The following is a 15,744-nucleotide window of genomic DNA, read 5'->3' on the forward strand; positions in this document are numbered from 1 at the left end:
AAATTGATTCCTAAGTGTTTCATTTTCTTGGATGTGATTGTGAAGGATACGGCTTCTCTTATTTCTCTCCCAGTGATTTTGTTGTTTCTGCATAGGAATGATATTGATTTTTGAGTGTGGACTTTGTATCTAGCTACATTACTGAATTTATTTATTATACCTAGGAGTGTTTCAATGGAATTTTGGGGGTCTTCTATATAGAGTATCATGTCATCTGCAAATAAAGATAATTTAACTTCTTCTTTTCCTATCCATACTCCTTTTATTTCTCTCTCTTGTGTAATTGTTCTGGCTACTGTTTCCAGCAACATATTGAATAGGAGTGGTGATAATGGCCATCCTTGTCTTGTGCCTGATTTCAGGGTTTACCCTGAAATGGCTTTCAGTTTTGGCCATTTAATATGATGCTGGCTGTTGTTTTGTCATAGATGGCTTTTATCATATTGAGGTAACGACCATCTATTCCAGTTTTCTGTAAGGTTCTTATCATGAATAAGTGTTGGACCTTATCAAAAGTTTTTTCTGCATCTATAGAAATGATCATGTGGTTCTTATTTTTGGCTCTGTTGATACGGTAGATTACATTTATTGATTTGCGTATGTTGAACCATCCCTGCATTCCCACGATCAATCCCTCTTGGTCATGGTGAATAATCTTCTTGATGATGCATTCTGGTTGCCAAAATTTTATTGAGAATTTTTCCATCTGTGTTCATTAGGGAGATTGGCCTGTAGTTCTCTTTTTTAGTTGAGTCTTTTTCAGGTTTTGGTATTAGAGTAATATTTGCTTCCAGGAATGAGTTAGGGAGAATTGCTTCCCTTTTGATTTCATTGAAGAGTTTGAATTTCTTGTTTAAATTTCTTGTACAGTACCACAGTGAATCCATCTGGACCTGGGCTTTTCTTTCTTGGTAAGGATTTAATTACATTTTGAATTTCACTAATTAAAATTGGGTTATTCAGCAAATTTACAACTTCTTGACCCAATTTTGGTAATTCATCTGTTTCTAGGAATCTGTCCATTTCTTCTGTGTTATCAAGCCTGTGAGAGTAGAGGTTTTTGAAATAGGTATTGATGATCTTCTGTATTTCCACAGGGTCTGTAGTGATTGCCCCCTTTTCATTCCTTATTATATGAATTTGAGTGTTTTTCTTTTCCTTTTTAAAATAATGTTGGTTTGGGGATTATCAATTGTATTTATTCTTCAAAGAACCAACTCTTTGATTCACTGTTTCTTTGTCTTATTTTCTTAGTCTCTATTGCATTGATTTCTGCTCTGACCTTTAAAATTTCCTCCCTTCTTTTGGCTTTGGACTTAACTTGCTCTTCTTTTTCTTCATGTTTGAGGTATAGCATCATGTTGTTTATTTGTGTTTGTTCTATTTTCCTGACGTGGGAATTCATCACAGCAGATTTTCCCCTGAGGACTGCTTTCATTGAGTCCCACAGATTCTGACAAGATGTATTTGTATTTTCCTTTGCTTGTAGCTATTGTTTAATTTCTTTTTTAATTTCCCTTGTGTCTTAGTTACTTTTTACTCGTTGCTGAGACAAAATACCTGAAGCCCAAGTTGGGAAAGGAAAGGTTTATTTCTTATAGTTTTGGGAGGTTTCAATCCACACTCAGTTGACTCCAAGGCAGGCGGGCATGGCTGGGCCGCCTTTCATGGTGGCTGCAAACAGCAAAGCAGGAACCAGCAAAGAGCAAGACACACCTTCTTCCTGCCATTACATCACATCCTGGCTCCACCCCTTGGTGGGTGGAGCATTGACACCATTAATCCAAGCACTAGACAATGAACAAATAACAAATAAACAATTCAAACTCATGAGGCCTGGGGGACACAGACATAAACCACGACACCCTGTTACCCTTACCCACTGATTGGTCAGGAGCAAATTATTCAATTTCCACGTGTTTGTTTGGGTTTTTGCCGTTTCTTTTGTCATTAATTTCTAGTTTCATGGAGCTATGATCTGATAACATGTATGGGATAATTTCAGTTCTTTTATGTTTACTTAAGCATGTTCTGTGGGCTAGTATATGGTCTATTTTAGTATATTTTCCATGTGCTGCTGAGAAGAACGTATATTCTGATGTTGTTGGGTGGAACACTCTGTATACATCCACCAAGTCCATTTGTTCACAGATGTGATTCCATTCTGTTATTTGTTTGCTGATTTTCTGTCTAGTTGGTCTGTACTTTTGTGATGAGGTCTCCTGTTATAATTGTGTCATTGCTTGTTTGATTTTTCATTTCTGTTCATATTTGTTTTGTATATGGGTGCTCCTGAATTTGATACATATATATTTAAGATTGTTATCTCTCCCTCTTGATGTTTTCCCCTAACTAGTATATAGTGACCTTCTTTATCTCTTAGGATCATTCTTGGTTTGAAGTTCACATTGTCTGAAAACTGAATAGCTACCCCTGCCATTTTGGGGTATCCTGTTGCATGGAGTATTATTTTCCATCCTTCGACTTTTAATCTGTGTTTTCTTTTGGGTTAGATGTGTTTCTTGTAGACAGCATATGGTTGGATGTTGTTTCTTGATCCATTCTGCCAGTCTGTTTTTTTTTAATTGTTGAATTGAGGCCATTTACATTAATGGTTATAACTGATATATATTGGTTTACTTTTGACATGTTATCTTTATGCTGTTGATTCTTTACTTTTCCACTCTGTTTAATTGTCTGCCTTGCTTAGTGATTTTTTCCTATGTTGGTCTAGAATGTCGTTCAGTATTCTTTGCAGGGTTTGTTTGGGGGTCATGAAGTTCTTCAGCTGTTTTTTGTTGTGGAAGTATCTTATTTCTCCATACATTGTGAAGGACAGTTTTGCAGGGTACATCAGTCTGAGTTGGAAGTTGTTTTCCTTTATGATCTGAAATACTTCACTCCATGCTCTTTTTGACTTCATTGTTTGTGTTGAGAAGTCTGCTGTGATTCTGATAGGCTCTGCTGTATAGGTGATCTGTGTCTTCTCTCTAGCAGCTTTTAATATTCTGTTCTTATGTTGGATTTCTGGGATGTTGATTATTACATGTCAGGGTATAGTTTTATTTTGGTTATGGTTATTTGGAGTTCTATATGCTTCATTGATCTGCATGTTGTTTTCCATTCTGATGTTTGGGAAATTTTCAGCTATTCTGTGAATAGCCTCTTGATATGATTTGTGTTGTCACCATCATTTTTGTGTATAGCTATCAATCTTATGTTGTTTTTCTTTGCATCATCTTGCAGCTGTTGAATTGTTATTTCCTGATTTCATCTTATTTTTAAAAGATCTTTCTTTTCTTGTTCACTAGCTGCAATCTTGTCTTTGAGGTCTGAAATTCTATGTTCACTTTCGTTGATGTGGTTTTGCTAACTTTCAATGGAATTTTTGATTTTCTATATATCTCTTTGAATCTGCTTCATGCATTCTGTTTGTTTCTTATATTGTTCATTCAGGGTTTCTCCATCTTTTTGCATTGTTCCTCTGATTTTCCAAGTGTGTCTTCTTTAGATGTGTTCAGCAGTTCTTTCATTATATTCATCGTTTCTTCTTTTACCTAGGAGATTATTTGTGATGAGAGTTCTTTATAGCTTCCCAGAGTTGTTTTTTTACTTCAGTTGTTATCATTTCAGGCGTCTCAGGTGGATGGCTTCCATTTTCTTGTATTTCCATGTCTCCTAGGCTTGCTTGGGTTGGACTGGAAGTTTGAGATTGCATTTTGCGCTTTCATTTTGTCATGTTCCTATATTTGTGGGTTTCAAGCAATGTTTCAATGCTTATTTTGTGTGCTAGAAATCACCTGGCCCACTTTTGCATGCCAGGGAAGATTGCAGTCAACTGCTAGCTGCTTGCAGTTTGTTGGGCATGGCCCATTTAGGCCCAGGGGAACCTCCCGTGCATCCTCTGGTGATTTGGGATGCTGGTGTGGTCTTACTGTCTTGGAGTAAGGTTGCAGAGCTTTCCTGTGTGCTGGGATTGAACTCATGCACTTGTTGGCTCCTGGGACTGTATTCAGGCCCCTGCTAGCTGCTTGGAAGTCACTGGGCATGGTCCAGTTAGACCATTAAGAATCTCCCGTGTGTCCTCTGGTATTTGGGACACTGGTTTGATCTTACCGCCCTGGAGTGATGTTGCAAATGTGCCCCTGCACTTGCATTCAACTTGTGCACATTTGACCCTCAGGACTGAATTCAGGCCCCTGCTCTAATGGGCTATTTATCTCAATTGCTAATTTTGGTTTTTTTCTTGAATATCAGTGAGAATTCAGTATATGTTTTTGTTTTAGTAGTTTCCCCCAGTTATAATTTTTGAAAAATACACACCTTAGAACTGTTGCAAGAGTAATATTGAACACCTATTACCTACATGCATCCAATATTCTATAATTTATTACATCTGTGCTCTCTGGTATATGTTCTATCAATGTAGATGTCAGCTCTGACATATGCATATGTGTTTATTTTGCTCAACTATTTGCTACAATATTGCTGACATCATAATTCCCTCTAGATTCTACTACTTGACCACCAATGAGTACCAACATTCTTTTATATAACTGCAAGTCATTTAACACAAGATAATTAAAATTAGTTTTCATTATCTAAATGCCTCACAGATACATCCTTGTTAAGGATTCTGAGTGCCACTTACTCTTCCTTGCCCTTGGAATTCTGACTGATAAGAGATTATGTATAAAGTATATTGGCTAATGCTGAATAAAAAAAATCATCTTATTATTTCACAAAATCCTCTTTGGACTTGCATGTATAGACTTATGATATACTGCATGTAGTTCAGAAGACAAAAGCAAGCATCATTTGCATGTCAGGTGCATGTGTCCATGTAGGGATATAGGGAAGGCCAGAAGATCAGATGTGCCTACCAGATCTCACAACTCAGCAGTTAGAATATAGATCTGGTTGGTATAATTTGTTATTTTAAACACTTTTAAGTATAGGATTCAATGGCACAGATTAAATTCAATGTTATATAACCATCTCCATTATTGTTGTCCAGAATTTGTGCATCACCTCTAACACAAACTATTCATTAAGCAGTAACTCCCCTTTTTCTGCTTCCTGTAGCTCCCATTAGCTTCTGGTCTACTTCCTGTAGACCTGTAGAATATGCCTATTCTAGATAATGTATATAGGTAGAATCAAACAATATTGGTCCTTTTGTGTCTGGCTTATTTCATTTAAATGACCCTTGAGGCTACCTAGAATCACGCCAACTCAGCACAAGCAGCAGGTCTAATTACTAAGTGCACAAGATAGTTCACTGTCAGAAAGCCACCCTGGGTGGAAAACAAACCCAAGAGACTTTAAAGATTATGATGTCCCATCCGGGCCTTCTTGGGTTGGGAAAAGGACCCTTAAGCAAAGGTATAATAATCTAGCTCCTTGTTTCACCCACTGATTTCACCTGAATAGTAAGACCTTTCTCAGTTTCAGGTATATTACCTGGAAAATGAGAGCTAAGTTTTTAAGACTTTGACTGTTTTAAAACATTTTGAATAGAGAATATATTATTGGATTTATTTTAAATGAAGACTGAAATTCACAGGTTATTCTACTATATTGAAAGGGAAAATCAGATTAAATGGTCTCAGAGAAAATTATTAAGTAAAGGAAAAGCTATATTGCTGCTTGGTGCAGATTTAGAATCATGTTGGCTATTATCTTTCAGGCATCCAAGATTCATGTCTAAACGTATGCAGCATAGAGCTGGAAAAGAACTATATAGAAATTGAATACATTCAGACTAGTGGTTTTGAACAAAATGTGTTTATGCTGTCCCTAGGGTCACACATTTTTAACTATTCCCCAAAGGACAGAGTTAGATTCTTATCCTTTTCTCTCCATATTTACATTACTGATGGAAAGTGAAAGAAGCCACTCTGCTCTTCCTCAGTTTTGCCTCAGTGTGCAGACAGAACTACAGTGATGTGGCAGGGAAGCTTCAGTGGAGGTACTGGCTTCTGGTTCCATGAGACCTGGGTCCTGACAGACTTGGATATCCTGGCTGGCCCAGAATAGTTCATCTTCTTGCCTTCCCTGAGATTTCTGCCACTGAACTGACTGGCTGAAGGCCACCCTGGCACCTGATACCTTTACATCCATGACAGCTCTAGATCCCAGGTGGTTCTTATTTGGTCCCTCTCTGACCCCTGATCACAGGAAGCCAAGATAAAACTCACAAACCAAGAAGGATTGGGGAAGAAAGAATCACACATATTTACTTGTTTCAGGAAGGCCCATCCTTTCTACCTACCCATAAACTACTAAATTTGAATTCACCCCAATATCAATCAATCAATCATTCAGTCCAGATAGTACTTCTTGTGGATTAATGTGTGGCAGAAACTGGCCAGAGATCTTACTAGGATATGTCATTTTCTCCAGAAGCAAGTTTATGTCATTTATTCTTTCTTTTCATAAGATGGAATGAGTGGAGAGGGATTCATTTGCTTCCTCTGAGTTCACTCAAGTGAAAAGACTCAGTCAAAAGAAACTTTGAGTTGAGGACTATTTGGTTCCAGCACTTATCTGAATTTGAAGAGTTCAATAAATGTGTATCCATTCACTACTGGATTGGAGAGAACTTGTCTCATAGATGTTCCCTACATACTTGTAGGGAATAAGTGGATGAATCAACCACAGAAATTATAGCTACAGCTGCTGCAAGCTTATCATTTCTGTAGCCACCTACTTACTTTCCTCTGAGTATCTACACAGATTATAAATTGGTATCTGGAGTACTGGTCAGTGTAATTTACTAATGATGATTTTGTGATTTTTTTTCCCTCTCCAATACTAATTTTCCCATTTCTGATTAGTGGAAAACAAAACAAAACAAAAGAAAAGGAAAACCTCTCATTTTTATTTGGATAGTGCAGAATTCTGCTAATGTCCACACTGACCATACTGCATTCCATTTAGATTTGCCTATAAATCTGTGGGTGATAAAGGCAGATGCTATGCAAGTACAAACATTAAAGGGATCTTCTAAGAAGGTCCCTTGAAGAAGGCTGCCTCAGACATATGGCACATGCTCTTTATGTGCTCCCCCACCTGCCTGCCTCCTGGTATACAGAATGTGGGCGATCCTGGAGACTCTGGCACCATCCTGGACCATGAGATGATACTGAGGAGGAATTTAGAGCCAAGACAATGAAGTCAAAATATCAAAAGAGCTAGTGGCCTTGCTGACTTCATGGGACTGTCACAAGAGCCCAGCATTACATATATCCAAATTTATTTATAGAAGTGAATCAGCCTTTACTTGTTTACATATTTTTTGAATTTTCTATTTCTGTTATTCATCAGTGAAGATATAATGGCCATGCTTCTCCATGAGGAAGTGAAAACATTCTCCTTTGCCAAAAACAAGAGTAAAAGAAGGCTCGTAGTTAGTTATTTCTCAGTTCTATTAACTCTACTGAAAAAAATAATCAGATTGGAGAGGAGTTCTCAATCATTCTTCTTAGAATCTATGGAAAACATTTTATATGACATTGTTCTTTTAAAACATCCCCCAGTACAACTATAAAATAATGCAGATCTAAAACCTTTGCAACAAGCATGTCAAGAAAAACTGGAATTTTTTCCCCTTAGAAAACAATTTATGTGATTATCTGGGAACTTCTTGTCAAGATATTTCAATGAGATCCTAGCCAAAAAATGTTACCTCTAAGATAATATATATTCAATCAATTTTACTTTCAGAGATTTCTTAACATTAAAAAGTCAATTTTTAAGCCATAATGAGAGACCACTTTGCACCTACTACAATGGGTACGATTTTAAAAAGTAGGGTGGAGGGATAAGACTTGCCAAGGATATGAGGAAACTGGAACTTACGTTCCTGGTGAGAATGTAAAAGGATGCAACCAGGTTCCACAGAAAGCTCAGCATAAATTACTATATGAACCTGCAATTTTACTCCTAGATTATACCCAAAACAACTAAGGGGAACAATTTGAACAGACATGTACACACTGAATGCATTGGTTTCAATTTGGGTTGACCCACAAAAGTTCACTTGCTAGAGCTGAGTTCCCAATGGGACAGCTTTGAGACCTGCTAGGACCTTTAAGAGGTGGGATGTGGCGAAAAATCAGCATTTCCTGAAAATCAGTCATGCTGGGACTTGGGGGACCAACCAAGAAAGCAGTGAGCCTGCCTTCCCTGGTAAGCTGCCCAAGCCACAGGCACGCCAGGGAGAGAATAGTCAGTATCTCCCCACAATCAACCATGCTGGGTCTTGGGGGACCAACCAAGAAAGCAACTAGCCTGCCTTCCTGGTAAGTGGCGCAAGCCACAGGTGTGCCAGAGAGAAAAAACTCAGCGTCTCTTGGGGGCCTACTGGAGTGCAGGCTGAGAATCAAATGTCCCATCCTGTTCCATCTCTGGCTCCCTGTATCGTGCCCTTAGCAACTGGATGGTTCCCAGATCAGCCTGCGTTGACATCAATTAAGGTACATAAAGCAACTAAATACTTGTATTGTTTGGTTGATTATGTGACCTAGGGCTAGAGGCCTGAGCTTTTCTTGGGTGGATGACCCTATGCAATATAGCAAATATGGGGAATTTCTTTCTGTCTTGTCTTTGAAGGCCAATATTGTTTTCATTGTTTTTGCTTTGTTCTGATTATTTCCCTCTATTCAGTATTCTGTTTTGATTGGCTTTATAGGGTTCTGTTTTTTGTTTGATTTTGTTATATCTCATGGAATGGACAACTATTATGAAGATAACAAGATATCTTATGGTAGCTATTACTGTTTTCCCAGTATCTTTCTTGAAGTTCTATACCAATTTCACTACATTGTCTTGATTGGCTTTGTTCTGTCTTGTTTTGGTGTATTTTACATCTTAAAAAAAAAAGAGGTGGGACCTCCTTAGTGCTATTAGGTCATGGAGACACCACTATCGTGAATAGATTAATTTTCTTCTTAGATACTGAGTTCATTCTCTTGAAACTCTATTAGGCCTCAAGGTCCAGACTAATCACCAAGATAGTGAATTCTTATAAAGAAGATCAGCTCTTACTGTTTTTCTTATACTTGTGATCTGCTGCATGTGAGCTAATGTAGCATAAGACCCTTACCAGAAGACTGATGATCTTGGTGCTTAGGAACTGTGAACTAAAATCCAGCATTACATACTTTATTCTAGTAGCAGAAAACAAACCAGGACACCAGCATTCACTAACGCATTATTCCCTGTGACAGCAAGTGAAACAATACACACGTTCATCAAGCACTCCATCCGCAGAGGACTAGATAAACAGAGTACAGCAGATGTGTACAAAGGAATAAAATTATTTAGCCATAAAAAAAAACGAAACTCTAACATATATTACAATGTAAATAAACCTTGCAAACAACATTAACCTGATCAAAGGATGTATGCAGTCTTAGAATCGGTGATGTACCATCTGTGATGTACTTAGAATTTGGCAGCTTGGTGGTGCTCAAGACCAGTGGCACAAGAGTTAAAAGCAGTGTGACTAGGAGCTCTGAAGTCTTGATTCCCTTGGTCCTCAATTTCTTTATCTGCAAAATGAAGTGGTTGATTTAAGTGATCCATGTAGCCTTTCTATAGCCTCAGGTTCTGATTCTCTGAGGTATAATAGTGTTGATGAAAGTGTCTTTTTGGATTCTTTCTCTCTCAAGATTCTTCTTTTCAAAGTTTTATTAAGGTCTAACCACTGAATTCAACTCCTTGGAATATAATTGAATGTTAACATGCTGTACCTTTTTCTTTACTCTTTTTTTTCTCCCCTTTTTACTTCTATTTAGTTTTATAAAATATATAGACTTTCTTTTCCTTTTGTTCTTCCTGTTCTTTCTTTTTCTCTCTAAAGGGCCTTTGAAGAGAATTTTTAACTACCATCAGGAATTTGCAGTCATAGAACCCTTTGTTCCTGAGTCATTTAGAAGATTGTTCTTTCTTTTGTTAAATACAAAGAATTGTCAACCTGTGTCATAAAATGTGCCAAAAACCACATTCACCAATAAAATGTGTCAGCTTTCATTATTGCCCAGATACTATTCCTTAAAAGCCAAGCAGTCTCCACAGGCTTTTAAAAACAGTCTTCAGCTCATTCCTGGTTGCCTTACATTTTGAACTTTTCTGGGTCTATATAGGGTGGCAACCTGTTTTAAAATTTAATGAGTTCCAAATGCCATTCATAATTGTTTTGTGCCCTTCTCCTCCTCCTTCCTGCTCCCCAACTCACCCTGTTAGGAGGCTGACATTCTGCATAAACCTTGAGATGGAGATAGTTTCTAAAGAGGTGTTTGGGTTTTAATTAACCCTAACAACCTGTCTGCTTGGGATTTTGCTTTGCTGTCTCCTAGCGGAGGCAGGTAGGTCAGTACAGAGCTGGGATTGAGGCTCTGCCCTAGATTTACTCCTGGCAGTTGGCCCTGGAGACATCACACTCTGCCAACCATGAAGTCATTTTGAATTTAAGGAGTCGAGCTAATTCAGGACAATGTATCTTAATTTGACAAAGCAAAGGCTGCCCAATAAACAACGCTCACTGCAAGTTCTATGAAGCTGAGGCTGTTTTTAAGTTTAGATTGTACTGGAGAAATGTAGCAATGTGGAAGCATGTGCTCATTTTCTTCTGTTCACTCCCTTCCCTGCCCAGCCCCCTCCATCTCCCTTCTCTCTTACTTTGGCCTGATTCAGCCCTGCAGTCTGGCCTCTGCAGTGGCTTGATGTGAAATTTGAGAAACATATGTAGTTTTCTATTTCAAGAAAATGATCTCAGGAATTGAATGTGTTTTTTTGTTGGCTGTTAAGCTCTGATCTTGCCCAGTGTGGTTTTTTGATGATGGGAAAGAGGCTTCGAAGTGCTTTTTGTCAGAAATTCATGTAATAAAGCTTAAGGTTTTGTTTATTTCAGCCCCTAGTCCCTTCACGGGTCTAGGACATAATGTCTCCTTTTCTGTCACAAGGGGAAGAAGTACACATTGTTCACATTACAATCACTTTATTCTGCTTGCAAACACATATATAAAAATGGCCACTGTGTCTATTCTTCACAAAAGCTATTTTAAATGTAGTTCAGTAGAGGACCAACGGTCTGTGTTTTCCCAGAGAGGAAAAGGGGAACGTATGCCTTTGTTTTCCCTCAGAAAGCCCAGTAGTCTCGTTTGTCCTTGAGGTGAGTGCCAACAGTGGGTTCAGTGCCTTATCAGCTGAACTTCACTTACCCTAGCCATGAAAGGGTATAGATCTATGGAGGGAGGGAGCAGGGGAGGATGGAGTAGAAACTGGCTTAGAGCTGGGGCAAGAAAGTGGGCTTATAGGACTTTCAGTTAGAAGTGCCCTCTGTGACCTGTGCCTGTCTCCTCTGCCTGTCTAACAGAATGAAGCTCAGCTCCAGCTCTTGAAGAGGGCTAATTGGGTGTAGAAAATCTCCATCAGTGGGCCATCCATTAACTGAGCTTCCTGAAGACAGTGACCTGTCAGTTTTTATGTTGTTCTGCATGGAGAGAATGCCTGCTGAATTAATAAACGAATGATGTGATGGAGGTCACCATAGGATGTGCAAGGGGTACGGGTGTGGGTCTGTTTACCTTCGGACTGGGGTGTTGAGGTGGAAAAATGAGGAGTAAGCAAAGGAAAGCACATCCAATGGGCAGGGAGCCAGAACTGCTGGGTACTATACATGTTGTCTATTTGATCTTTACAATGTGCTGTTTTTATGGCTGAAGACATTGAGGCCCAGAGGGTCAAGGAATGCATAGCTGCCAAGGAGCAGAGACAGGATCCAGACCTAGATTTCACGACTGCAAAGCTATATGCCTTGCTGTGGCCCATCTTTCTCATTGGGAAGAAAGGATGAGAATCCTGCTTGCTGTCACCCTACACTCATCTTTGCCTCCTTATTTGTCCTGTAGTGAGCTAACTACTTCCTCTGTTTGTAAGATTTGATCTTTGTCAAAGTGATGTAAAAGTTTAAGAGACTATCAGACAGTAGTTGAGGTGGGCATTTGAGGAAGCAAATACCATAATACTTAAGTGTGCGGCACACATACCTAAGCCCCATGGATGCAGGGAATTGTAGAACATTCCAAGGGACACGGGTTTGCAGTAACAAATCATTTCCGTGGTATATCCTCAAAGCTCAAGGAGTATGTTTTAATTTTTTTCTTATTATAAGTGACATTCACTCTTTTTTTGTTTAAAACTATTCAGTTGTGAGCATAATGAATACATTTCTTTTTTTAAAAAATTTTTTGGTACCAGGGATCAACTCACAATCGTGCACTTGCAAGGCAGGTGTTTATGCACTAAGCTAAATCCCCGGCCCAATGAATACATTTCTAAATAACTTGTCTCTGAAAGATGAAAATAAGAGATACAGTAATTACCAGTGATTTAATAATTTTATAACCAGTGATTTATGCACACAATGGTTTAAATAATATCCAAAGTGCAAGATATCTCTATAATTATCTTCACAATAATTCCTAATGTACCCTTTTATACATACTCTTCTCATTAAATATGAAGAATGAAAACACATTTGACTTAAACTCAGAATGCCAGCAATAAAAATAAATAATTAGTTAAAATTAAATCAGAAAAGTTTTTTGGTTCCTCATATAATTTTTTAAAGTTTTATTTTAAACACAAAAAAGGATAAAAATAACAATAAAACCATTTCAAAACAGGTTAGTTGGAGAGTTACAATAATTAATACATTACATATTGTTGTCTTCATAGTAGACATAGTAGATATTCAGAATATATAACATTGACCTGGTAACTCATTCAAATAATATTAGCACAAACTTTTCTTATCAATGAACTAAGAGAAATTATCTTAACTATTTTGTGTATAAATGTATTTTTTTCTTTTTTTCTTTCTTCCTTTCTCCTTTCTTCCATAATAGTTTGTCTTTTCTTTGTGGGTATTATGGTTGATACACTGTGTCAACTTAAAAAGTTTAGAAGTTTAACTGAGAGACTCAGCAAGGAGCAGGATCATTGCTTTGTAAATATCCTCATCCTGTGCAAGAGAAGAGCACAGAAATTTTGTGAGTGCTGCACCCACACTGGAGAAGGGCGGTGGCCTGTGTACAATATAAGGGAGGAAAAGAGGCTTGCTCTCCCCCTTTTGCTCTGGCTACTATCTTGAAGTGTTGTCCCATTGTCGTGCCACCCTGCCTTGGAGCCAGCTGATTATGGAATGAAATCTCCAAAAGCTGTAAGCTAAATAAACTTTTCCTTCCTTAATTTTGGGTGTTGGGTATTTTGTCCCAGCAACGAGAGAAAAGTAACCAGGACAAACAGTTTCTTCCCAATTATGACATTCATTCTTAAATCTAATTTTGTTTTCATGCTTTTATATTCATTTTCGTAGTGTCCTTCTATGAAATGCATCTCCCTGCACAAACTTGGATTTTCCTTGGAAGTGGTGTGAGGGTATACTTCATGGAGGAAGGGAAGAAAACTCAAAGGTGAATGATCAAGTTTGGGCTCTGGGTTAAAACACCTTGCAACTTATTGTGTGTTTGTGTGCAATACTTTTTTTTCACTTTCTTTTTTTATTTGTGTTTCATGGACCTATTTAGGGAACAGAAAGAATCTAAGCTCATAGGACAGCATACTAAAGATTCAATGAATGTTAACTACCCCAATGGCTTTTTTGTCATATTAGCTTAATACCAGTGTTACTAAAGTATTGACCTTCTAGAGGGTACAGTATAAGAACATTAGATTATATATAAAACTTTGTGTGTTTATTTCCTGTCTGTATTAATCAGCTTTCTGAAACTGTAACAAATACCCGAGATAATGAAATTATAAAGACATGTTTACTTTGGCCTATAGTTTTTGATGTTCCAGCTCTGTAATTGGTTGACATTCTTGCTTTTGGATATATGGTGAAGTAGCACATCATGGAGGGAACTCATGAACCACTCATTTCACAGCAAGGAAGTAAAAGAGAAGAAGGAGAAGGAGCCAGAGACATCATTCCCTTTGAGAGCCCACCCCCAGTGACATAAAGACTTGTCCCTGGGCTCAAGGCCTCAGAGTTCCACTACCTTGCAATATTGCTACCCTGGGACCAATCCTTTAATACAGAGACCCTTTTAATATCTAAATTATAGATATTAAGCTTTGACCACTATCCAAATGGCTTCAAGTACTTCATTTTATTCAGACAATTGATGCTATTTTCATAGCAGTAAAGCTGAGCTGTCCTTGTCTACTTCTTTTCACACACCAATATTCCATGTCCATCAGACATCTCAATCTCTGGGTTAGCCAGACTTTTACATGTCTTCTGTCATGTGTAGGTAGTGTTGTACCATATAGTTTACCCTTTTTTGTACTTGCTCATCAACTGTTGCTTATCTTTCAAGACCCCATTTAAATGTCATATTCTACCCCATATAGGTACTTTCTTCTACTTTGGATCTTGAATGTTCCCTTTCTTGGTTACTTTTCTCTTGTTGCTGGGATGAAATACCTGATACCCAAAACAGAGAAAAGAAAGTTTTATTTAGCTCACTGTTTATGGAAGTTTCAGACCTTAATCAGCTGGCTACAAGGCAAAATGGCACGGCACTGGGGCACACTTCAAGGTAGCAGCCAGAAAAAGCAGCAAGAGCAAACAGGGAAGAGAGCAAGCCTCTTTTCCTCCCTTATATTGTACAGAGGCCACCTCCCAACCCCCAGGGGAGATATAGCGCTCACAAAATCTCTGTGACCTCCTCTTGCACAGAATGAGGATATGTACCAAGTAAGGATCATGGCTCCCTGTTGAGTCTCTCAATTACACTTTTAAATTTCTCAAGCTGACACAGTGTATCAACCATAACAATCTATCACTTGTCAACTTGGCAACCAGACATATTTCTTTAAAGTGGTTTCCAGATATATGAGGTGCTTATTCCTAACATTTCACAATTTGAGCATTATAACAGTTTTAACAATCCTTAAGAACCAACATTATGTTACATTAGAAACATAACATTTTATCCTTGGACCACCAAAGACTCATGCACATCCCTTATGCAAAAGGTCTTTATTCCATCTGCAAGAATTGCCAAAGTTCTAACAGTTTGAGCATTGCTGAAAAGTTCAAGTCCCAAGTCTGCTCCCAGTTATAAGGCAAACCTTAGCTGCAAGCCACTGTACAAATGAAAATAAAGTTAAACACTTCCAACCTGTAATGGCACAAGATAAACATTCCCATTCCGAGAGGTATAAATAGGGATACAAAGCATTGGGAGCATAGCAAGTCTAAAATCCAGCAGGGAAAACATTAAGTCCTGTAGTTCCATGTCTAGCATCTGAAGCAATCTGTTGCAAATTGTGAGCTCCAAAGGGCTGTGTGGTTCCACTCCTATGGCACTTCTAGTGGTAGTAGCTCCCATGGCATCTCTCTTAGGCCTAATCTCATCAGTCTTTCGAGCTTTCATTAGAGGATCCACGCTCCTGGCTTTTCCAAACTTCTGGGGTCTCCAATGCACTTTTGGCTTCACACTCATAGCTTCACACACTGCTCTCTCAATGACACAATACCTAGCTTCCCAGGCCTTCTGAAACTGGTGTAGGAACCTTTTTAATCTCAGAACTCTTGCATTCTATGTGCACATAAAACCAGTACCATATGGATGTTGCCAAGGTCTGTTGCCATGTGGAGCAGTAGCCAGATGTTTCTCTTTCTTGGCTGCAGGAGTTGAGTGTCTGGATTGCTGGGCACTGGGA

General features: G+C 38.3%; 1 protein-coding gene across 12 annotated transcripts in view; it reads left to right on the top strand.

Moving 5' to 3' along the window:
• The window catches only part of Fggy (FGGY carbohydrate kinase domain containing), a 511,054-nt gene that overhangs the window by 106,936 nt on the left and 388,374 nt on the right, over positions 1–15,744 (top strand). Inside the window, exons 1-2 of one of the 12 annotated variants that reach the window (XM_063236604.1) lie at positions 11,338–11,563; positions 13,388–13,484. The exons of the other annotated variants lie outside the window; for them this stretch is intronic. Of the exons in view, the coding sequence (XP_063092674.1) occupies positions 11,545–11,563; positions 13,388–13,484 (116 nt within the window). The 5' untranslated portion in view covers positions 11,338–11,544. Of the gene's footprint in view, positions 1–11,337; positions 11,564–13,387; positions 13,485–15,744 lie in introns of those variants that run through there. 12 annotated transcript variants of the gene reach the window in all.

Source organism: Cavia porcellus, unplaced genomic scaffold (genome assembly GCF_034190915.1).
Source record: "Cavia porcellus strain 051 isolate PalLab524CR breed Dunkin Hartley unplaced genomic scaffold, mCavPor4.1 scaffold_25, whole genome shotgun sequence".
NCBI lineage: Eukaryota > Metazoa > Chordata > Mammalia > Rodentia > Caviidae > Cavia > Cavia porcellus.